At 37.9% G+C, this 20,353-nt stretch overlaps 1 protein-coding gene across 1 annotated transcript in view; it reads right to left on the bottom strand.

The window, feature by feature from the left end:
* The window catches only part of ABCB1 (ATP binding cassette subfamily B member 1), a 97,998-nt gene that overhangs the window by 62,632 nt on the left and 15,013 nt on the right, over positions 1-20,353 (bottom strand). Inside the window, exons 4-7 of the mRNA XM_072784285.1 lie at positions 18,948-19,119; positions 6,051-6,105; positions 3,878-4,069; positions 3,077-3,248 (exon numbers count right to left, since the gene is read on the bottom strand). Coding sequence (XP_072640386.1) covers positions 3,077-3,248; positions 3,878-4,069; positions 6,051-6,105; positions 18,948-19,119 — 591 coding nt within the window. The remainder of the gene's footprint in view (positions 1-3,076; positions 3,249-3,877; positions 4,070-6,050; positions 6,106-18,947; positions 19,120-20,353) is intronic.

Raw genomic sequence — 20,353 nt, 5'->3', positions numbered from 1 at the left:
TCACTTGAAACCAAGAAACCAAGAAAATCACAACTTGAATGAGAAAAACAACAACAACAATGAACTGACACTAAGACAAATCAAATGTTAGAATTACTTAACATGGATTTTTAAACAGCCACCATAAAACGCTTCACTAATCAATTACAAATTCTCTTGAAATAAAAGAAAAAAAATAGGTACTATACTATTAACATTGAAGTGGAAGTTATAAAAACAGGACGAAATGAAATGAGAAAACTGAAAGATCCAACAGCAAAATTAGAGGTCATGGAGGAAGGTCTCAGTCTCACTGAGTGTCGGTGACAGAACAGAATAGGTGTCCCTAGGATAGAACAATGGAATTCACTTGCTCTGAAACAGAGAGCAAATGAAAAGCTTCAGGGACCTGCGGAACAATGGGAGAAATTCCAACATTTGTCACCATTGAAATCTCAAAGGAAGAGGAGAAAGAGAGTAGGGTGGAAGGAGTAAAGGCCATATAAAGGCCATATATGAAAGACCCACAGCTAACATCATCCTCAAAGGGTAAAACTAAGAGATTTTCTCCTAAGGTCAGGAACATGAAAGGGATACCTACTCTTGCCATGATTGTTCAACATAGTACTGGAAGTCCTAGCCTCAGCAATTACACAACAACAACAACAAAATAAAAGGCATCCAAATCAGCAAGGAAGAAGTAAAAGTTTCAATATTTGTAGATGACATGAACTCTGTGTAGAAAACTCAAAAGATTCCACCAAAAAATTTGAAGAACTGATACACAAATTCAGCAAAGTTGTAGGATATAAAGTCAACATACAGAAATCTGTTCCATTTCTATATACCAACAGTGAAGCAGTAGAAAGGGAATCAAGGAATCTATCCTGTTTACAATTACACCAAAAACTGTAAGATATATAGGAATAAACCTAGCCAAAGAGGTAAAACACTTGTATACTGAAAGCGATAGTACACTTATGAAAGAAATTGAAGACACAAAGAAATGGGAAAAAATTCTATGCTCATGGGTTGGAAGAATAAATATTGTTAAAATGTCTATACTACCCTAGATAGTCTACATACTTAATGTAATCCCTGTGAAAATACCACTAGCATTTTTCATAGAACTAGAACAAACAATCCTAAAATTTGTATGGAACCACAAAAGACCCTGAATAGCCAAAGCAATGTTGGAAAAAGCAAAGTGGGAAGCATCAAATTCTAGACTTTAATCTATATTACAGAGCAGTAGTCATCAAGACAGTATGGTATTGGCACAAAAACAGACATATAGATCAATGAATGGAACAGAACAGGAAACCCAGAAACAGACCCACAACTACATGGTCAAGTAATCTTTGACAAAGCAGGAAAGAATATTCAATGGAAAAATAGTCTCCTCAACAAATGGTGTTGGGAAAATTGAACAGCCATATAAAGAAGAATGATACAGGACCACTCTCTTAAACCATACATAAAAATAAACTCAAAATGGAAGAAAGATCTAAATGTAAGATAGAAAACCATCAAAATCCTAGAGGACAAAACAGGCAGCAACCTCTTTGACCTCAGCCACAGTGACTTCGTACTAGACATGTCTCCAGAGGCGAAAGAAACAAAAGCAAAAGTGAATTATTGGGACTTCATCAAGATAAAACTTCTGCAGAGTAAAGGAAAAAAATCAACAAAACTGAAAAGCAACCAAAGGAATGGGAGAAAACATTTACAAATTATCTATCAGAAAATGGGCTAGTATCCAGAAGCTATAAAGAACTCATCAAAATCAACACCCCAAAAATACACAATCCAGTTAAGAATGAGAAGATACGAACAGACATCTCTCCAAAGAAGACCTTCACATGGCCAACAGACACACGAAAAAATACTCAGCATCATTTATTATCAGGGAAATACAAATCAAAACCTCAGTGGGATACCACCTCCCACAAGTCAGAATGGCTAAAATTAACAACTCAGGAAACAATAGATGTTGGCAAGGATATGAAGAAAGGGGAAACTTTTGTACTATTGGTAGGAAAGCAAACTGGTGTAGCCACTCTGGAAAATGGTTTGGACGTTCCTCAAAAGGTTAAAAATAGAACTACCCTATGATCTACCAACTGCATTACTAGGTATGTATCCAAAGAATACAAAAATTCTTATTTGAAGGGGCACATGCACCCCAATATTTATAGCAGCATTATCAACAATAGCCAAATTATAAAGAACACAAATGTCCATCTACTAATCTACTAATGAATGGATAAAGAAGAACTGGTGTATGTGTACACACACACACACACACACACACACACACACGATGGAATATTACTTGGCCATCAAAAAGAATGAAACCTTGTCATTTGCAATGATGTAGATAGAACTAGAGGGTATTATGCTAAGAAAAATGAGTCAGTCAGAGACAAATCTCATATGATTTCACTCATTTGTGGAATTTAAGAAACAAAATAAACAAACATAGGGGAAGGGAAAGAAAAATAAGATAAAAATGGAGCCAAACCATAAGAGACTTAACTGTAGAGAACAAACTATGGATTGCTGGAGGGGAGGTGGGTAGGGCTGGGCTAAATGGGTGATGGACATTAAGGAGGACACGTATTGGGATAAGCATGGGGTGTTATATGTAAGTGATGAATCGCTAAACTGTACTCCTAAAACCAATAGTACATTATGTGTTAACCAATTTGAATTTAAATTTGTTTTAATTTTAAATTAAAATAAATAAATAAATAAATAAATAAATAAATAAATAAATAATAAAATAAAACCAAGTATCAAGTATAGATCTGGGTCCTCATATGATAAAAACAGCCTTCCACCATGGAGGATGAGGTGGGGACAGTTTAAAACCTAGAATTAGGGCAGCCCAGGTGGCTCAGTGGTTTGGCGCCACCTTCAGCCCAGGGCATGATCCTGGAGACCTGGGATCAAGTCCCACGTCGGGTTCCCTGCATGGAGCCTGCTTCTCCCTCTGCTTGTGTCTCTGCCTCTCTCCCTCTCTCTCATGAATAAATAAATAAAATCTTAAAAAAATTTAAGTAAAATAAAACCTAGAATTATATGCTTTACCCACCTTTGCCCAGATGGCGGCTGAAAGTCCAAGAACAGGGCTGATGGCCAAAATCACAAGGGTTAGCTTCCAACCACGTGTAAACCCCACTATAAAACCGGTGAAAAATGTTGCTATTGATTGAAAGAACATTCCAATTTTGTCGCCAATTCCTTCATTGATTTTGGAGACATCGCTAAAAGTGTTAGAGATAAACAATCAGAACTGTGAACATAGAACTTTTCTCCTGAATCCAGTTAGTTATTTCATTTTGTTTTGAGGATGGGGCAATTTGTTTACACCTAGGATTTTCCTTGGGAATTTCCTTAGAAAGTACTGTGTTGTTGCTCTATCACACCACTCTCCAAGGACTTTCTGAGTCTGGCAGGTATCCGTCACTCATTGCATGCCATGCAAGTCTCCTCATGCCCTGCTGGGGCAGTGAGAATCAAAGGATGTAGAAGACATGGCTGGGGCTCAGAAGGAATGTAGTCTCATAGTCACTTCTGAGTCCTCTGCTGGTATCTCTGAGCAGATCTGATAACATCCTTTTTCACTTAAGTAAGAGTAAGAAACGTGTCTGAGTTCAATATGAAACCAGGTACTGGGGCACCTAGGTAGCACAGTGATTGAGCAACTGCCTTTGGCTCAGGGCATGATCCTGGGGTCCTGGGATCAAGTCCTGCATCAGGCTCCCTGTGGGGAGCCTACCTCTCCCTCTGCCTATGTCTCCTCCTCTCTCTGTCTCTCATGAATAAATAAATAAATACAATCTTTTTAAAATAAATAATTAATTAATTGATTTTTTAAAAACCAGATACTTACTCTGTGAGCCGGGTGTTAAGCTCCCCAACGTCATGCACGTCAAACCAGCCAATCTCCTGTCGCATGATAGCATGAAAAAATTGTTTTCTAATTTTGAGTATCTGTCTTCCTGCTGCCAGGCACCAGAATGAAACCTGGATGTAAGCAGCCACCAGCACGCCAGCACCGATCCCACTGTAATAATAGGCATACCTGCAAAGCAACAAGAACACTACACAGACAAGGCTTTCTCATCACTGCAGCCTTCCCCAACCAATGACTCATACTTTTGCTTTCAGTCACCTGCATACCTTGCCATCCTTAACAAATTAGAAGAGGTGGTAACAAGCAGAACTGGTGGTCAGCATCCAACTACGTCTATGCCAACACAGTGAGATGGTGAGGAGTGTGATTTCTGCTTTGGCTCAAATCTCAGCTCTTCATTTAACTGCTGTATAATCCTGAGCAAGTTGCTTAACCTTTCCAAAGCTCAGTTTTCTAAATTCTTATCTGTAGTGAAATGCAGATAAGAATAGTAACGTGGCAGTGCACAACATGCACTTATGGCCAGGGCCATAAGCTCCAGAGTATATGCCAGTTACTGTGAAAGACTTGTGTGGTGCCCTGAAGCATCACAGCATCAAGTTAAGACCTACCACTGTCTTCCTGTCTACTTATATTGCCTCGTGATCAGTTAATGAGCACTTTGAGGTGCTTTCTGCATATTGGAGAATAGAAAGAAGTAACAAAACTTGTCAGAATGTGGAACCAAAAGATGGAAGTGGTGCCCTGCCCTTTGGGGCTATTAATCTGGCAGCACATAGAAGCCAAATAAAAAGTATTTTTACATTGTCTGCCCAACTACCATTCATGAGTTACCCTAAAATGCTTACAGAATCAAATAGCACTCCTTTCAGTTTAAACCCTGACAGTAAAAAACATGACTATCTTGTAAAACCAGACCTGTGATCATCTAGAAATAGTGAATTTATGTTTCTTTGCTCTGAGTCTTTATATTTTTTTTTTAAAGGAAACAAGTCTTACATCTTACTAAGCAAATTCATTTTTAGGTTAAAGACAAACATTCTAAAATGAAATCTGAGATTCTAATATTCCCATTTTTACAAGTTCACTACTTGCCACCTTCCCATAAAAAGGTTGGTACGAACCATGCAGAAACTATAAAGTGACGATGTAATAACCAGAGAGTCATGGATGTTACTGCTTACAACATAGTGTTCAATCCCGCAGGCATTTTGGTAAACATGTTTTCCCCAAGCTATTCCTTGTGATTACAATATATTTATTTGGGAAAATGTAATGAGAATACTAAATTTTAGTTAATAAGTAATTCAGTAATTAATTATTATCCAAGCGTTAATGATATAGCAAGAAATAGCTCAAAAGAAAACCCACTTAACAAATAGAATGCTTGAGGAGTTAATGTATTTTAAGCCTCAGTCCACATAAATTTAAAAAAATCTATTTATATCTAAGCATTCATAAGATGATTACAAGACAGTTTCATTTTTCTCAATATAAAAAAATACCTCTCTATAGGAATATTTGCTTCCCATCATTCAAAATATGATCAAGAGTCTCTATTTTCTTCAAATCCAACATTTACAGGGTAATGTGGAATCATTACCTTCTGATTAACCAACTTGTACCTTTGGACATCTCTTACAAACTGTTTTGGGAAGCAAACTTCAAGATACATAAATCATTAACAAAAGCTTTTCAGGGCAAATAAAGGTCAGAAGGACTATATTTATTCTGGGATGTTTTGTTTCATTGTTTACAATTTGATGCTGTGTTAAAGAAAAAATTGTATTGATTGGTTTAATTATATCATGACTAAAAAAGTCCAGGAAGTAAGTTAATAATTACAAAGTCATTGTAAATACGTGATTCTTAATTTAATTACATTTTAAAAAGCCACTTCGAACTCCTCTAATTTCCCAGTATATGATATTGTATATTTATAATGCATATATAAATCTAATCTAGGCTTAACTTTGAGTACATCTCATGCAGTAAATTCTTTTCATAAGAAATAAAAAATTTTACATTGTATCCTGCTAGAAAACTAACAATGGTATTCTTAAAAGTCTGAATCTTTATCATAATAATGCAAAATTTTAAACACTGCTATAATTAGATACAGAAAATAGTAAAGAAAATGTTTAATTACGTGGTCATTTCCTCCTCCAGATGGTTGATGAAATGTTGTGTATTGTTCGTAATACCTAGATCACCACAAAACAAACATATACCATCATGTCTCTTTGTTCTCCAGTAAAAATAAGCATATAAAAATTAATCAAACTTGTGTCACTTAATATTTTACACATAAAATTATGTTTTATGTGTAAGCACTATGGCATCCATTCAAATGCTTCACTATTGGCCATCAGCAGCCACACACATACTTAATTCTGGGAAGCTTTTTTTTTTTTTTAAAGATTTTATTTATTTATTCATGAGAGAGAAAGAGAGAGAGAGAGAGAGAGGCAGAGACACAGGCAGACGGAGAAGCAGGCTCCCTGCAGGGAGCCCAATGTGGGACTCAATCCCGGGTCTCCAGGATCACGCCCTGGGCCGAAGGAAGGGGCCAAACCGCTAAGCTACCCAGGGATCCCCAATTCTGGGAAGCTTATTTGCAAGAAGAAACCCACATTTGTTAAGCAGCAGTGTGTCAGCTGGAATATTGGTATCGATGAATTAAAATATTTTATGAAATATCACTCTAAAATGACACAGAGCAAACTCTTTCCTACGGCCTCTTCTTGATAATTAAATACCAATGCATATTTGACACTAAAGCAGTTGGCATTTAGAGTCTCACAATATTTTTCCACCTTTTATTTTTATTTAAATAAAACACAAAAAATTATATAATAAGCACCACTGAGTTCATCATGCAGTATTAGCAAAAGTTGACATATTTAGACAAGGTACATTAAAACTTCAACACTGCCCACTGCAAACTCCCCCCCCAGCCACACACACACACACACACACACACACACACACACATAGTACTGTTCAATATTTTGGTGCATATTTTTTCATTTCTTTTCTATATGCATGCCTACTCACACATAAATACACATACATGCTTGCTTTAAAAAAAAAATCACATCCCACATTCAATGGCCAATTTCCTGTCAATGTGTGTGTATAAGTGCGTGTCTCCATTTTTTCAAATTTGCATCTATTTCAGTTGTTTCCAATATTTTACTGTTACCAGCAATGCTGCATTAAACATACCCACACACAGATATTATATAGGAATGTATGGTATATATTTTTATAGGATGAACTATCATAATCCAGATTGCTGGATCAGTGGGGAAGCATACTTTAAATCCTACAGTCATTTCAAACATTATGTCATAATATGAGAGGGCCTAGTTCAGACGAGTCTGATTTTGACAGGCATGAGAAAGGGGAGGAGACGTTTTTCTGGCAAAGGGAGAAACATGGATAAAAGTTCACGGCATGTTTGAAGAGGGAGTAAGCCTGTTTGGCTGGGGTGTGGGTGTGTTGTGTGGATGGGAGAGGGTGGATATGTGGCTGGAAAGATCAGCTGGGCCCCATAGGTCCAGGATATAAAACTAGAAGTCACTCAGTGGTGAGTGACACGAGGACACGATTAGAGGTCTGGTGTAGGAAGATAGAGCTGCTAGCAATGTATAAAATGAACTAGACTAGAGAGAGACTAAGCAAAGTGAGCTACTGCAATTCTGTAATCACAGAGGGTCAGAATGAGAATAGAAAAGAAGGAAAGTACCCATAAGATTTAAAGAAGGAGAAGTTCCAGGTTCTAGCAACTGCTGGAAGAATCAAGACCCCAAGTCTAAGTATCTGGAGAGTGGTGGTATCATGGTGGGAAATAATTAAGCAAAAGAGAGAGAGAGAGAGAGAGAGAGAAGGTCTGGTCAGATGTGAGATTATTGGCTCCATTTTGAAGATTTTTATTCTGTGGTATCTGGAACATTCAACAGAAAATGTCCTATAACTATTGAGACTATAGTGCTCCAGTTCTGGAGAGAGTTCAGGTCTAAAGATGTAGGAGTCATGTGCTAGAGGCCCTAGCTAAATTCAAGAAAGAAAAAAAGCCATTTTCCCTTAGCTGTGAGGACAGGGTGGCGGCAGGTAAGGAGAAGAGGGTGAGCAAGTACAGAACCCTCAGGGAATTTACATTTAGGGCTAATACAGAGAGTAATGAAGTAATAAAAAGATGCAGAGATGTAGCAAAGCATGTAGCAGAGAACCTTGGTTGCTTCATGTTGCCTTTGGCAGTGCAATAATAAATGTGTCCAGATTGATTTTTTAAATGTTATGAGATTGCTTCTGCTCTATATTTTCAGGGATAAAATATTAAATAGCTAGCTGGGTGAGGATTTTTCTTCACATGAGTCTTAGAATATCTCTCATTAGGGATTTTCGATCTTATCTATCTAGCCAGGAAATGTTTTTAAATGGTATTAACTGTCACTATATATATATATAATATATAATATATATATTATATATATATATTACAATATATATAGAATAACACCCAGTGCTCATCCCATCAAGTGCCCTCCTCAGCGCCCGTCTCCCAGTCCCCCCCCAATCCCCCACCCACCTCCCTTTCGATCACCCCTAGTTTGTTTCCCAGAGTTAGGAGTCTCTCATGTTCCGTCTCCCTTTCTGATATTTCCCACTCATTTTTCCTCTTTTCCCCTTTATTCCCGTTCACTATGTTTTATATTCCCCAAATGAAGGAGACCATATAATGTTTGTCCTTCTCCGATTGACTTATTTCACTCAGCATAATACCCTCCAGTTCCATCCACGAAGAAATGGTGGGTATTTGTTGTTTCTAACGGCTGAGTGAATTCAAATTTTTAACTAATATAAACTTATAATATATATAAGTATACATATATATAGTGTGTGTATATACACACACGTACAATACCGTAAAATATGCGTGTGTGTGTATATATATATATATGTACATGTATATACACACATAGATTCAGTCATCAGAAACTAACTTTAGCACCAAGTACCTTTTACTTCTGCTTCAGTAGTGTCAAAGTGTACCAGTCAGAATAACAATGGAGGACTCAAATCATCTGACAGAGATAATCTCTACTGACCAATAAAATAAAACTGTTACATTCTTTGGACTCCCTCCAACCAACTTCTCTTTTCTTCCCATCAATTTTTATTAATTAAAAGCTCTCTGGCCCAGAGATTCTTACTGTCTCTAAGACCTCACAAAATTCTCATCCTTAGGCATGCCTTCACAAAATCAAAACTTTTTTTTTTAAGATTTATTCATTTATTTTGGAGAGAGCAAGCATGCATGTGAGTAGGGGGAGGGGCAGAGAGAGAATCTTCAAGCAGACTCCCCACTGAGTGCAGAGCCTGACGTGACATGGGGGTGGATCCTATGACCCTGAGATCATGACCCAAGCCAGAACCAGGAGTGGGATATTCAATCTACTGAGTCAGATAGGTGCCCCACAAAATCAAAGCTTCCAAGCTGAAATGACCTTAGAGATCATATAGTCCAGTGACTTTTTACATGTATAGATCTCAAGAGTTACTGCCCACATCAGTAGTTATAAAGAAGAACGTTTGAATAGTATCGAAAAATTAATATTATTTTTCAGTGGGAAAAGCCAAAAACTCTCTATATAACATACAGATGTGTGTATGTGTGTGCATACACATAACAATATCAACCAAATAAGGAGTACAAGAAAGCCAGACATTTAAATGCAGCATTTGTTTGAATAAAATACTTGCTTAGATTCTTGACCACTTTCTCTTCTTCTGGCTTCTAGAACCTCATTCTCCGGGTTCTTCCACCACTGTGATCCTTCTTAGTGTCATTCACTGGTTCCTCATGTTCCCCCATCCCCTACAAGTTGATGTTCCCCAGAACACCATGCACACTCTTAGGGTGACCTCAGCCACTTCCACAGCTTTAGGGATTCCCATATCTGGACTCGAGCTATTCAAATATTCTCTTTCCTCAGGGTCAGTGCTTTGGTTCAGGGCCCCATCATCCCTAATCTCTACTCTATTAAGAGATCCTAACTGGTTTTTCTACTCATTCAGGTCTTCACATTGTCATAAGATTTTATTTTTGCAAACAAAAATGTAATCATATTGGGGCTCTTGGGTGGTTCAGTTAAGTGTCTGACTCTCAGATGGTTAAGCATATGATTTCAGCTCACATCATGATCTCAGAGTTGTGGGACTGAGCCTCACATCAGGCTCCACACTGGGTGTGGAGTCTGCTTAAGATTTTCTCTCCCCCTCTGCCCCTCCCCCCTCTCATATATATATATATATATATATTTATATAACACATATATGTATATATGTATATATATTGTGTATATTTATACACACACACACACACACACACATATATATAGAGTTAGAGAGAGTGTGTCATATTGCTTCTATTAATAGCCCTCAATGACAGTCACCACATCAGGATAAAGTTCAAGGTCCCATAACAGATCACATTAGCACCTTTTCAATCTCGCCACAATACATCCCTGACAGGATAATGTTTTTGAAATGTCAACAAATGATTTTTCAAACATTTTCTTTACCCTTACATCTTTCTCCTTTCAGTACTAAGGCACTGTGCAGTCACTGTCTAGAAGGAGATCTGTTACAGAGTAAAAAGAAAAAAATAGTGCCTAAGTTTTTTCTCTGTGTCCCTGAAGCCTTTGCCCTTGGAGACTGGAGACAACACAGAGTATGACAAAGTATTTTGATTAAATGTCATGAGGCTGAGCTCCAACCTTTTACACTAAATATTTTCTTTTTTTTTCTTTTTTTTTTTCTTTTACTAAATATTTTCCATATACTGAGAAGAGATTCAGTAGAGAAGTGATGTCAGTTTTCCTCCTCTAGGCTTTTATTCTCTCTACCTGGAAAGCCTTTTACTACATTTTTTTCTTCTGCTAAAGGTTCCTCCTCATGAATGAGCTCAAATACGACCTCTCAAATGGCTTAACCCCTTAGTAGAGTGACTCATCTTGTCATAGAACTCTAGAATAATTGACACATGGTTCAATTTACTAAGTCAATGCTAGAAGTATGATGGTTTATACCTATCTCCTCCTTCTACTCCCACTATATGAGCCCTGGAAGAACTGGACTGTCTTAGTAATCTTTACCTACTCAGTACACAGCCTGCCCTAATTGCTATAACCTCGCCTGTCCCAAAGGTTTACAAGTGGTTTCACAGTCACCACAGCAATGCAGACCATTGCTCAAAATATTCCATCCAATCATTCTATTTTGTATATGTGTCTCAAATATTTTAAGATTAAAAAGGAGATACAGTAAACCAGTACCTTACTACCCAAGCAAGACTTCAAAGAAACTTCAAATGAACAGAGCCCACCACGACTGAAGAGACTCCATACCATTAATGAATCGCATTACATTGCATTTTTATCTGCCCCAAATACCTCAGTGTTTAATAATTTTACCTACTGAACACTTAAGAACAGTATGAATAAAAAGTATGAGACATAAATACATTTGTGATTTCCTAAATGGTAAAAGGAGATTGTATTATAAGGGTGATTTTCAGACCATCTTCCACAGAGCCTTCACATTATGCACTAATCCAGACACTGGGGTACAACCTAGAATGAGAAAGCATTTTTTTTTCTAATCTTGGATTTCTGTGCATGCAGGAAATACTTTTACTTTCAGGCCCAAACCTTCTGTGAAGGGCACCACTGCTAAAATGTCTACAACAGCATTTGCCAGAAACTTCCTCTTTTCTCCCCATGCCTTTCTTCCCATTTGACAAGCTGTAAGAAGCAAGCAATCCAATAAATCAACAAGATAGTTTTTGAGTAGTAAATCTTGTTGAGACAAGCAGCAATGCTATAGTGACTTTCAGGTGGGTTAGGGCCAAAAGGCCCTTCTGAGGGAGAAGTGAATGACAAGAAGCCATTACAGAGAAATGGGTAGTTTCTGTAACACCAGGAAGGAGGTGGGAGTGCTCACAGAGAGAAGATTGCAGGTGGGGCTGTCCTGAGTAGGTAATAAGCAATGAGATTTATGGGCATAAGGGGCAAGGTCACATGAGCCAACATAAGGAATCTGTATTTATTCCATGCAACAGAAAACCACTGGGAGAGACGTGACCTGAAGTTCCATGAGAGACATTATATACACAGTGCTGGGGGCAGAAGAGTTGGATAGTGTGATTAAAGAAGAGTTAGTAAACCACAGAGTTAAAAGATTGACAAAGTGCATTCTAGCTTAAGAACACTGAGTCCAGGGATCCCTGGGTGGCACAGCAGTTTGGCACCTGCCTTTGGCCCAGGGCGCGATCCTGGAGACCCGGGATCGAGTCCCACGTCAGGTTCCCCATGCATGGAGCCTGTTTCTCCCTCTGCCTATGTCTCTGCCTCTCTCTCTCTCTCTCTGTGACTATCAAAAAAAAAAAAAAAAAAAAAAAGAACACTGAGTCCAATTCTTCCAGTTTTCTTGCATAGGAAGCTCCATAAAACACATGCAAGAGAAATTTGGGCCTTCTACCTAGATGATCAAATGCCTCTGGCATTTGCCCAGGCTAGAATCTGTCACTCCATGAGACTGGGCTTACTGCAGCCAACGGGTGGACTCCAGGACCCACATTCTCCTCAGGTACGCCGTTTTCACACTCCTGGCCTGAAGAGCTACACCTCATGGCTGCCCTGCCTGACATACCTGTAAGCAAATCTACAGGATGGCATCTTAGGCAGAGAAAAGATCAAGTGAAAAATTGTTTGCCACAATTTTAGGCAGAGTTTGAAATCACTACCAGTAGAGTGGACAAAATATCAGACTAAAAGGCAGCTCTGCCAACTGACAAGCAATCCCATTGTGATCACATTGCTTTAACTTCCTTGGCCTTGTCTTCTACATCTATAAAATTATAGGTTTGGGCCAATTTCTAGGTTCTTTTCATCTATACAATCCCATGATTCAATCTTTCATTGGGCTCATCCCATTTCTTAAGTATCTAAAATAGGTAAATATTATCTATGTATCCTGTCTTTATAATATATTGTAGAAAAGACATTGTAGGTAATCTACTTTTTGGTTTGCAAAAGCATTCTCCTAATAATAACAAAAAAAATCTGGCTATGTTATACTGCTATACTAGAAAAATTAGTCACATCTTAATTTTAATACAAACTTTAAAAACTACCACACTGAACAGCATACTTCCAAATATGTTGTTGATATTTGATACTCAATTTTCCTGAAATTTACCTCTAAGAATTTTTCCAATGAAATAGTTGGGGGCAGAGGAAAGCCTTGAGCAAATGAAAGAAAACAGATCCATTATGGGAATTTTTATGAAGTACCTCAAATTTAAATATTATCTAACATTCTAGTTTGGAGCATACACACTGCTGGCCTTAAGAGCATAATAAAGCGGGATCCCTGGGTGGCGCAGCGGTTTAGTGCCTGCCTTTGGCCCAGGGCACGATCCTGGAGACCCGGGATCGAGTCCCATGTCGGGCTCCCGGTGCATGGAGCCTGCTTCTCCCTCTGCCTGTGTCTCTGCCTCTCTCTCTCTGTGTGACTATCATAAATAAATAAAAATTTAAAAAAAAAAAAAGCATAATAAAGCAATGTTTTCTTTGTGTATATCAAAGTCTTGAAACACACATTCAAGATCTGTACATGATTTACACACTCATAGTGTAAGCAGCAAAATACAGATATTATTTTGAGGATAATTTTACAAATAGTTTTCTTACTCCTCATGAGTTTTAGAGCAAGGGAATAGAAATGATAAATATTATGATAAATATGAAAATAAGCTCCACTTTTCCCCTTTTTGTTTGAATTATGAAATTGTACCAAATTTTAAATGACCCACATATTCTCCATTCCTCAGCCCACAATATGTAGGAGACTAAATAGAACCAACCATAATACAGTTATGGAAAAAGAAAAAAGCCATCCATATGGATGTACCATAAATGGAAGCATTAGAGACAATAAATAATCAAGTGGTTATTTAAAGAGTATCTCTGGGAGATAACCATCATAAGATATGGCAAATATCCCCCATGTTCCTTACTTTCTGGATAAGTATGTTATCTTCAGTGTCTTCCTTTCTGGGTGTCCCTCTTTTCTTCAGTGTGTGGGCTGGGGGCCAGTCTACAGGAGTTTGAATCCTCATTACCAACTCTATAACTGGAGGCAACTTAGATTTACTCAACCTTCTGGATCTCTTTCCTAATCTGTCAAGTATAGATAATAATAGTATCCACCTTAGTGCACTAAAGGAGGGGAAAGGGTCAATACATATAATGTACTAAGAACAGTGCCCAACACATCTTGAATGCTCAATAAATGTTAGCTTTAGTTATTGCAGATGAATGGGTCTCTTCTCAAAGCTTAAGGCTCCTACTCCTTCTACTTTCCTCTGTATCCTATCCCAAGAGGTTTAACATCCCTTCCACTCAAATACTGCCAATTCTCTAGTCCTTTTCTCAATGCCAAGATTCAGTCTTATTTCTTCAACTGTCTGGCTGTCATTTACACTTGTACCCAACCTGTCACCTTCAACACAACATGTCTAAAATTACAATCATCTCTATCTGGGCTCATTTCTAGAGAGTTGTTAGTCTCATGAAGAAGATGCAAACTCATAGAACATTACAGAAATTCTGCAGTGGTTAAGTTTTTTCACCAAAGTTGTATGGCAGGACCAGAGAGTTCCCTAGGCCAGAGTCATCAGAGATTTTTGGGTAAAAGCAAATTTTAAAAACAAGATAAAGATGGATGAAAGTAGGGTGTCAAGAAATCAGGTCCACAACAAAAAGAGCAGGACCAAGGCCAGTGTCTGATAATGAGGATAAGGCATCAGGATAAAATAAAGAGCATTCATAGGGGTTTATTGTAGCAGCAGAGAAGTATCTTCTCACTCAAAGTTTTTGGAGCTATCTAGTAAAATCCAATGTTTAGTGTAAAACTCTCAGGCTTTGAAGAGCCTTAGCAAATCCAAATCTCCTCTACACAAGAAATACTTCTTGTCCAGTCTACCCTCATGGAGAGGTAATAAAGTTCTTCAGGGGGAGGGCAAAAGAAGAAAGATCAGAGAGTGTCGGGGTGCTAGGAGTTCAGTAAACTGGCTCTCCCTCCAGAAACATCAGAGAACTCATTTGCTTTCATATCTAGGACCTCAAAACCTTTGAGGCTGTCCCAAAAAAATAATCTGATATCTGGAAATTTCAAAGCATGCTGCTTTTGAAAAGACATAGAAGGATATACAGCAGGGTAGTGGCAGTAAGGGGTGGTGTTGAGAGAAGGATATTAATTTATTTTTTACTTAGTATTTATTTTAAAAGAATTTCGCTTGTAACACAGAACATGTTTATTTTGTGCATGAGAGGTTTGATGCTGACGAAACCTGGTTATCACCTCCTCTTGGAAGCCTCCCATGATTTGTATATATGGAGTCAAGTGCCCTTCCTCTCCTTTCTCAAGGATTTTGTGTATCTCTGTTTCACAGCACTAATATCTGACTACATTTGTTGATTCATGTGTCCATTCCTCCCACTACACTAAGTTTCTTAGGGGTTGAGAATGAATATTTGGGACATGTACTGTGTCTGGCACATGAAACAGTTTAAAGTAAATTTACTGATGGAACAATTAAAGATAATAACCCCCTATTCAATACCCTACCTCAGAGAATGGCCTTTTACTGGAAAGAGTCAGAAGATAAATATTTTAGGCTTTGTGGACCATATGGTCTCTGTCAACATTCTACTGCACCAGTGTGGTGTGAAAGCAGCCACAGAAAATATGCAAATGAATGGGCATGGCTGTATTCTATTAAAACCTTATTTACAGATGCTGCAATTTCAATTTTATATAATTATCATGTGTCACAAAATATTATTCTTCTTTTGATTTTTTCCCCAATGATTTAAGAATAGAAAAATCATCCTTTAGCTCACAAGCAGTATAAAATGAGGCAACAATCCAGATTTGGCTCCTGAGCCATTATATGAGGCTTCCCAGAAAGGCATAGCTAGTGGTCCACAGTTACTAAGAAAATGCTGCTAAAAGGGATAATTATCCATATCTATAACAGGGACTGAGTAACTCTGGGTATGTCCCAAACTTTAAACAATAATAAAAATTGAGCAAGTATCACAGAGTTCTGTAAAGATGAAATGACACAAAGAACCATGTCATCATTACAAGTTATGTAGGTTCATTTGTTAGAAGCATGGAAGCATGAATTTACTGACAATATGACAATTGTAACGAACATTTGTTGAGTGTTTTTTTATAACCAGGCCCTGCTCTGTGAGCCTTAAATGACGAATCTATTTAATTCTCACAACCACCCCATGAAGTAGTTCTACTGTTAGTCAATTTTTTTTACCGACAAGGAAATTAGAGTATGAAGAAATCCCCCCAAACCTCAAAACTAAAAAATGATAAAGGTGGGGGATGGTTTACAGCCCTGCAGTCCAAATCTAGAGCCTGCTTTCTAACCATTAAATGTCATACCTCCTAAGAACTTGACAGAAACACACTTTGAAGTTTTCCCAAGATCAGAAGAATGAACTAAGTGGGAAGGATGGGCAAAGAACACAATGTGAACTCCAACTCCAATTGGAAACTATATGATGCAGGCGTCTATGAAGAGGAAATCCCAGTGACAGCCCATGAGGTGTGGTGATGCAGGCATTATTCAGCCTGGAAGTTGGATCAGCAGGCAAATACATGCGCCTATGAGGGAGCTAGTCTCCATAGCTGGACCACCATCTGGGAAATCATGCATGCTAGTGGGTAACTAAGTCAGATTACTGTCCATCTCATCATATCTACAGGAGGTAGGCATAGGAATGATTAGTATTTCCACTTAAAGAAATCAATTGTTTTGTTCATAAAGTAACAGATAATATCTGGGTGATAGAGATACGGCATAAAAAATGTTAATGCAGTTTTTTTAAAAGGCCACTGGACACTGCAGTAGTTGAGTAGTTGAGAATTAGAATGGGCACAGATGGGAGCTCCTATGTGGCTCTGTCAGTTAAGCACCTGCCTTTCGCTCAGATCGTGATCTCAGGGTCCTGTGATAGAGCCTCTCATCAGGCTCCCTGCTTAGTGGGCAGTCTGCTTCTCACTCTGCCCCTCTCCCCACTCCTGCATGCATGCTCCCTCTCTCAAATAAATAACATCTTTTTTTTTTAAATGGGCACAGATGTACGCATAATGTACACATGGGCTACCAGAGAATACGATAAGATTTGATTCTTCCACTGTGAAGTAGTAAGAGAACTAACCTCAAAGAATATTGCCAAATACAGCATAAGTGGGAACCAATAAATTTAGCGAGCACCAAGAACTTCCTTTGGGTGAATGATATAAAACAAAGGTGCCATTCCAAGGTAGTATATCTTCTGGTAGGTCCTTCTGAATGCCATAAAGGGACATAAGAAATGCTTAAATTTCACACATATCATAAATTCTCTAGCCCAACTCTTAACTGCATTCACAGAATTGAAGTAAGCCTGCCTCAAGGTAAACAATGTGTTCTTCAGAATTACATAAGAGTTCCTAGGATCCATGGATAGGTATCAAAGGATACATAAAGGATGCATACTTTGGAGGAAAGGACTTACAACATTCATCAGAGACCTGAAGTTGAAAAAGCTATGTGAGTATCAATGTATACTCAAGTGTATTCTCAAACAGGCATTTTCAAAATTTCTACCACTTGAGCACCCACCAGGTTATAAGTCTTTGAGTAGTTTAGTTTAAGTCAATCTAGGCTTGGGGTACCTGGGTGGCTCAGGGGTTGAGAATCTGCCTTTGGCTCAAGGTATGATCCCAGGGTTCTGGGATCGAGTCTTGCATCAGGCTCCCCACAGAGAGCCTGCTTCTCCCTCTACGTATATCTAGGCCTCTCTCTCTGTGTCTCTCATGAAGAGATAAATAAAATCTTTAAAAATAAAATAAAACAATCTAGGCTTGACCAAAGGTGACTTGGGGGCTCAGAGCTATCAACTAGTCCCTCCTCAATCAAGTGTAAGTGTGAGAGTGTGTGTGACACCCAAATCATTTCAATAATCCATTCCCACTCTCCTGGAGGACTATTTTACATCTCTTTTCTTTATTAGTCAAATGTCTTGCTTCCTACTTCACTGAGAAAATTGAAGTAATCCCAAGAAAACTTCCACAAATTCTCACCTCCTTATCAACTCCGCTTTGCGCACTGGTACTCAAATCTCTCTATTTCCACCTGTTACTGCGTATAAATTTATCTGTGCTCCTACCTAAAGCAAGTATTTCTTTTTGGACATTATATTCCATCCTTTGTCAAGGACTTCACTCAAATCTCTTCCCTCTCTCTCAAAGCATCACTTTCTTCTCTCTTTTGGATCATTTCCACTAGCATGCAAAGAAGCTATTATTTTTCTTCCATCCTAAAACACACATACACACACATACACACACATACACACACACACACACACACACACACAACTTCTCCATTTTAGTATGTTTCCAAAGAGCCCAACCTGTGACAATACTTAAAATTAAGTTTCTAGTATTTACTGCCCAAAAATATTCTCTCTTCATCCTCCTTATCTCAGTTGATGGTAACTACATCCAGTTTATCCTGTTTCTTAGGGTAAACATTTTAGAATCATCCTGGTCTTTTCTCTTACATTCATATCCATTACGTCAGAAAATCTCATAACTGATTTCTACTTATTATTCAAGGTCTAGATAAGGTGGTTCCTTTACCTCTTCCTGAAACTTCCTGGGATCTTTCTGAATTCACAGAACTCTGCCTTTTTCTGCATATCTTTGCCAAGACCTCCAGTGTGGATTCTAATACTTATGATTATTATCTTCTCAAACTTATTACCAATATTAACTGTAGCTCAGACTCCTCCCTTTTCCCCCAGAAATAAACACACTAATGTATTTAATGAGGGCTAAACATCCTTCTAAGTAACAGATTTTTCTTCAAACCTCTAAGATCAGTGCCACAAATAATACTTACTTTCATTAATTATAACTGGAAAAGTTTTGTTTCTTGAAATTCCTGCATTTGCAAAGCTATCTGTCATGTTTCCAAAAACCAGCATCATGAGAGGGAGTGCAGCTCCATGGATGATGGCAGCCATTGTCCCCACCAACATATACAACCTATCAAGCCAATTTGAATAGCGAAACTGAAAAAAAAAAAAAAGAAAGAAAATGTAAAGAATAGGAAATTAGCACAGTTTCATGGATAGTTTGCTCTACTTTCCAAATATATTCAAAATCCTAGAATTTCTCAGACTAATACTATTACCATCCTGGTCCAACCTAAACTATTATAATAGCCTAATTAGAAATATTTGACTCTTCTATTGAGTTCTGATCTACTTCTTCATATTGGATTCAGTTTGTCTTCTTTATTATATATGAGTTTTGATGAGAGGAATGGGACATTCTGGGAAATTGTAAAAGTCTTTAATGATACAACAATAGAAATATGTATGTGTTGCTCTGATTTCCAAGAATAGAAACCACTTTTCATCTCAAGATTTTTTTAACCCAGAAAAATCATGATTGCCAAAGGCCCTTCTGAGAACATAATCGAGGAAATGCTTTGTTGCTTTATGAAAGTTGCTTGAGTAAAATATCTGTGGCCTAATGAAATTAGCATTGATGTAAAATGGTTTGAATGCAATTAGGCCTCAATAGTAAGAAGGAAGATGAAAGGAAGAACCAGTTATTTGCATGTTTCCTAAAAAAGGATTTCCTGAAAAGACAGACTATGACCACAGTGACTGACCTGTGTAGATCTGCATAATCTCTTTAAATATAGGCAAGTCAAAAGTAAAGAAAGACTTCTCTGCATCCAGAAAATGATGAGAAGAAGACACAGTAAGGGGAATGAGCTCAGGGCTCTGTGACAGTCCACTTGAAAAGCAATCAATACTTCTGTATAATTCAAGGAACTTAGTTAAGGATCAAAAGAAAACCAAATGAAAGAAAATAGAAACAAAAACAGAGACAAGATGAAGCCCCCTGTTGAGGTTTGTGGATAAACCCCAATGCAGGTGGCTGTACTGTGGATGCATGAGGTATAATCAGCAGGTTTGTAATCTAGGGAGGAAAGTGGGTAAAAAATCATAGGCCTAAGCAGGGAACACAAACCAAAACAAAGACCAAAATCAAGCAACATAAAAGACACATCAATAGAAAGGTTTTAGAGACAAAGAGACAGAAGCTAATCCTAAAGTTAGCTAAAAAGGAACTTAAAATAGTAATGAGTAGGAATAAGTATTAAATTGACAAGTGGAGAAAAAAGAGCAGAATAGTTCTTGGCAGTAGTGACTGGCAATCCATGAAGTAGAAAAGAATTAGTAGAGCTGAGTTGTAAAATTAGCAAAAATTCAGGGCACCTAGGTGACTTAG

Source organism: Canis lupus, chromosome 18 (assembly GCF_048164855.1).
Source record: "Canis lupus baileyi chromosome 18, mCanLup2.hap1, whole genome shotgun sequence".
Classification (NCBI taxonomy): domain Eukaryota; kingdom Metazoa; phylum Chordata; class Mammalia; order Carnivora; family Canidae; genus Canis; species Canis lupus.
Note: the sequence above shows the minus strand (reverse complement) of the source record. Positions and strands in the feature narration are given on the sequence as shown.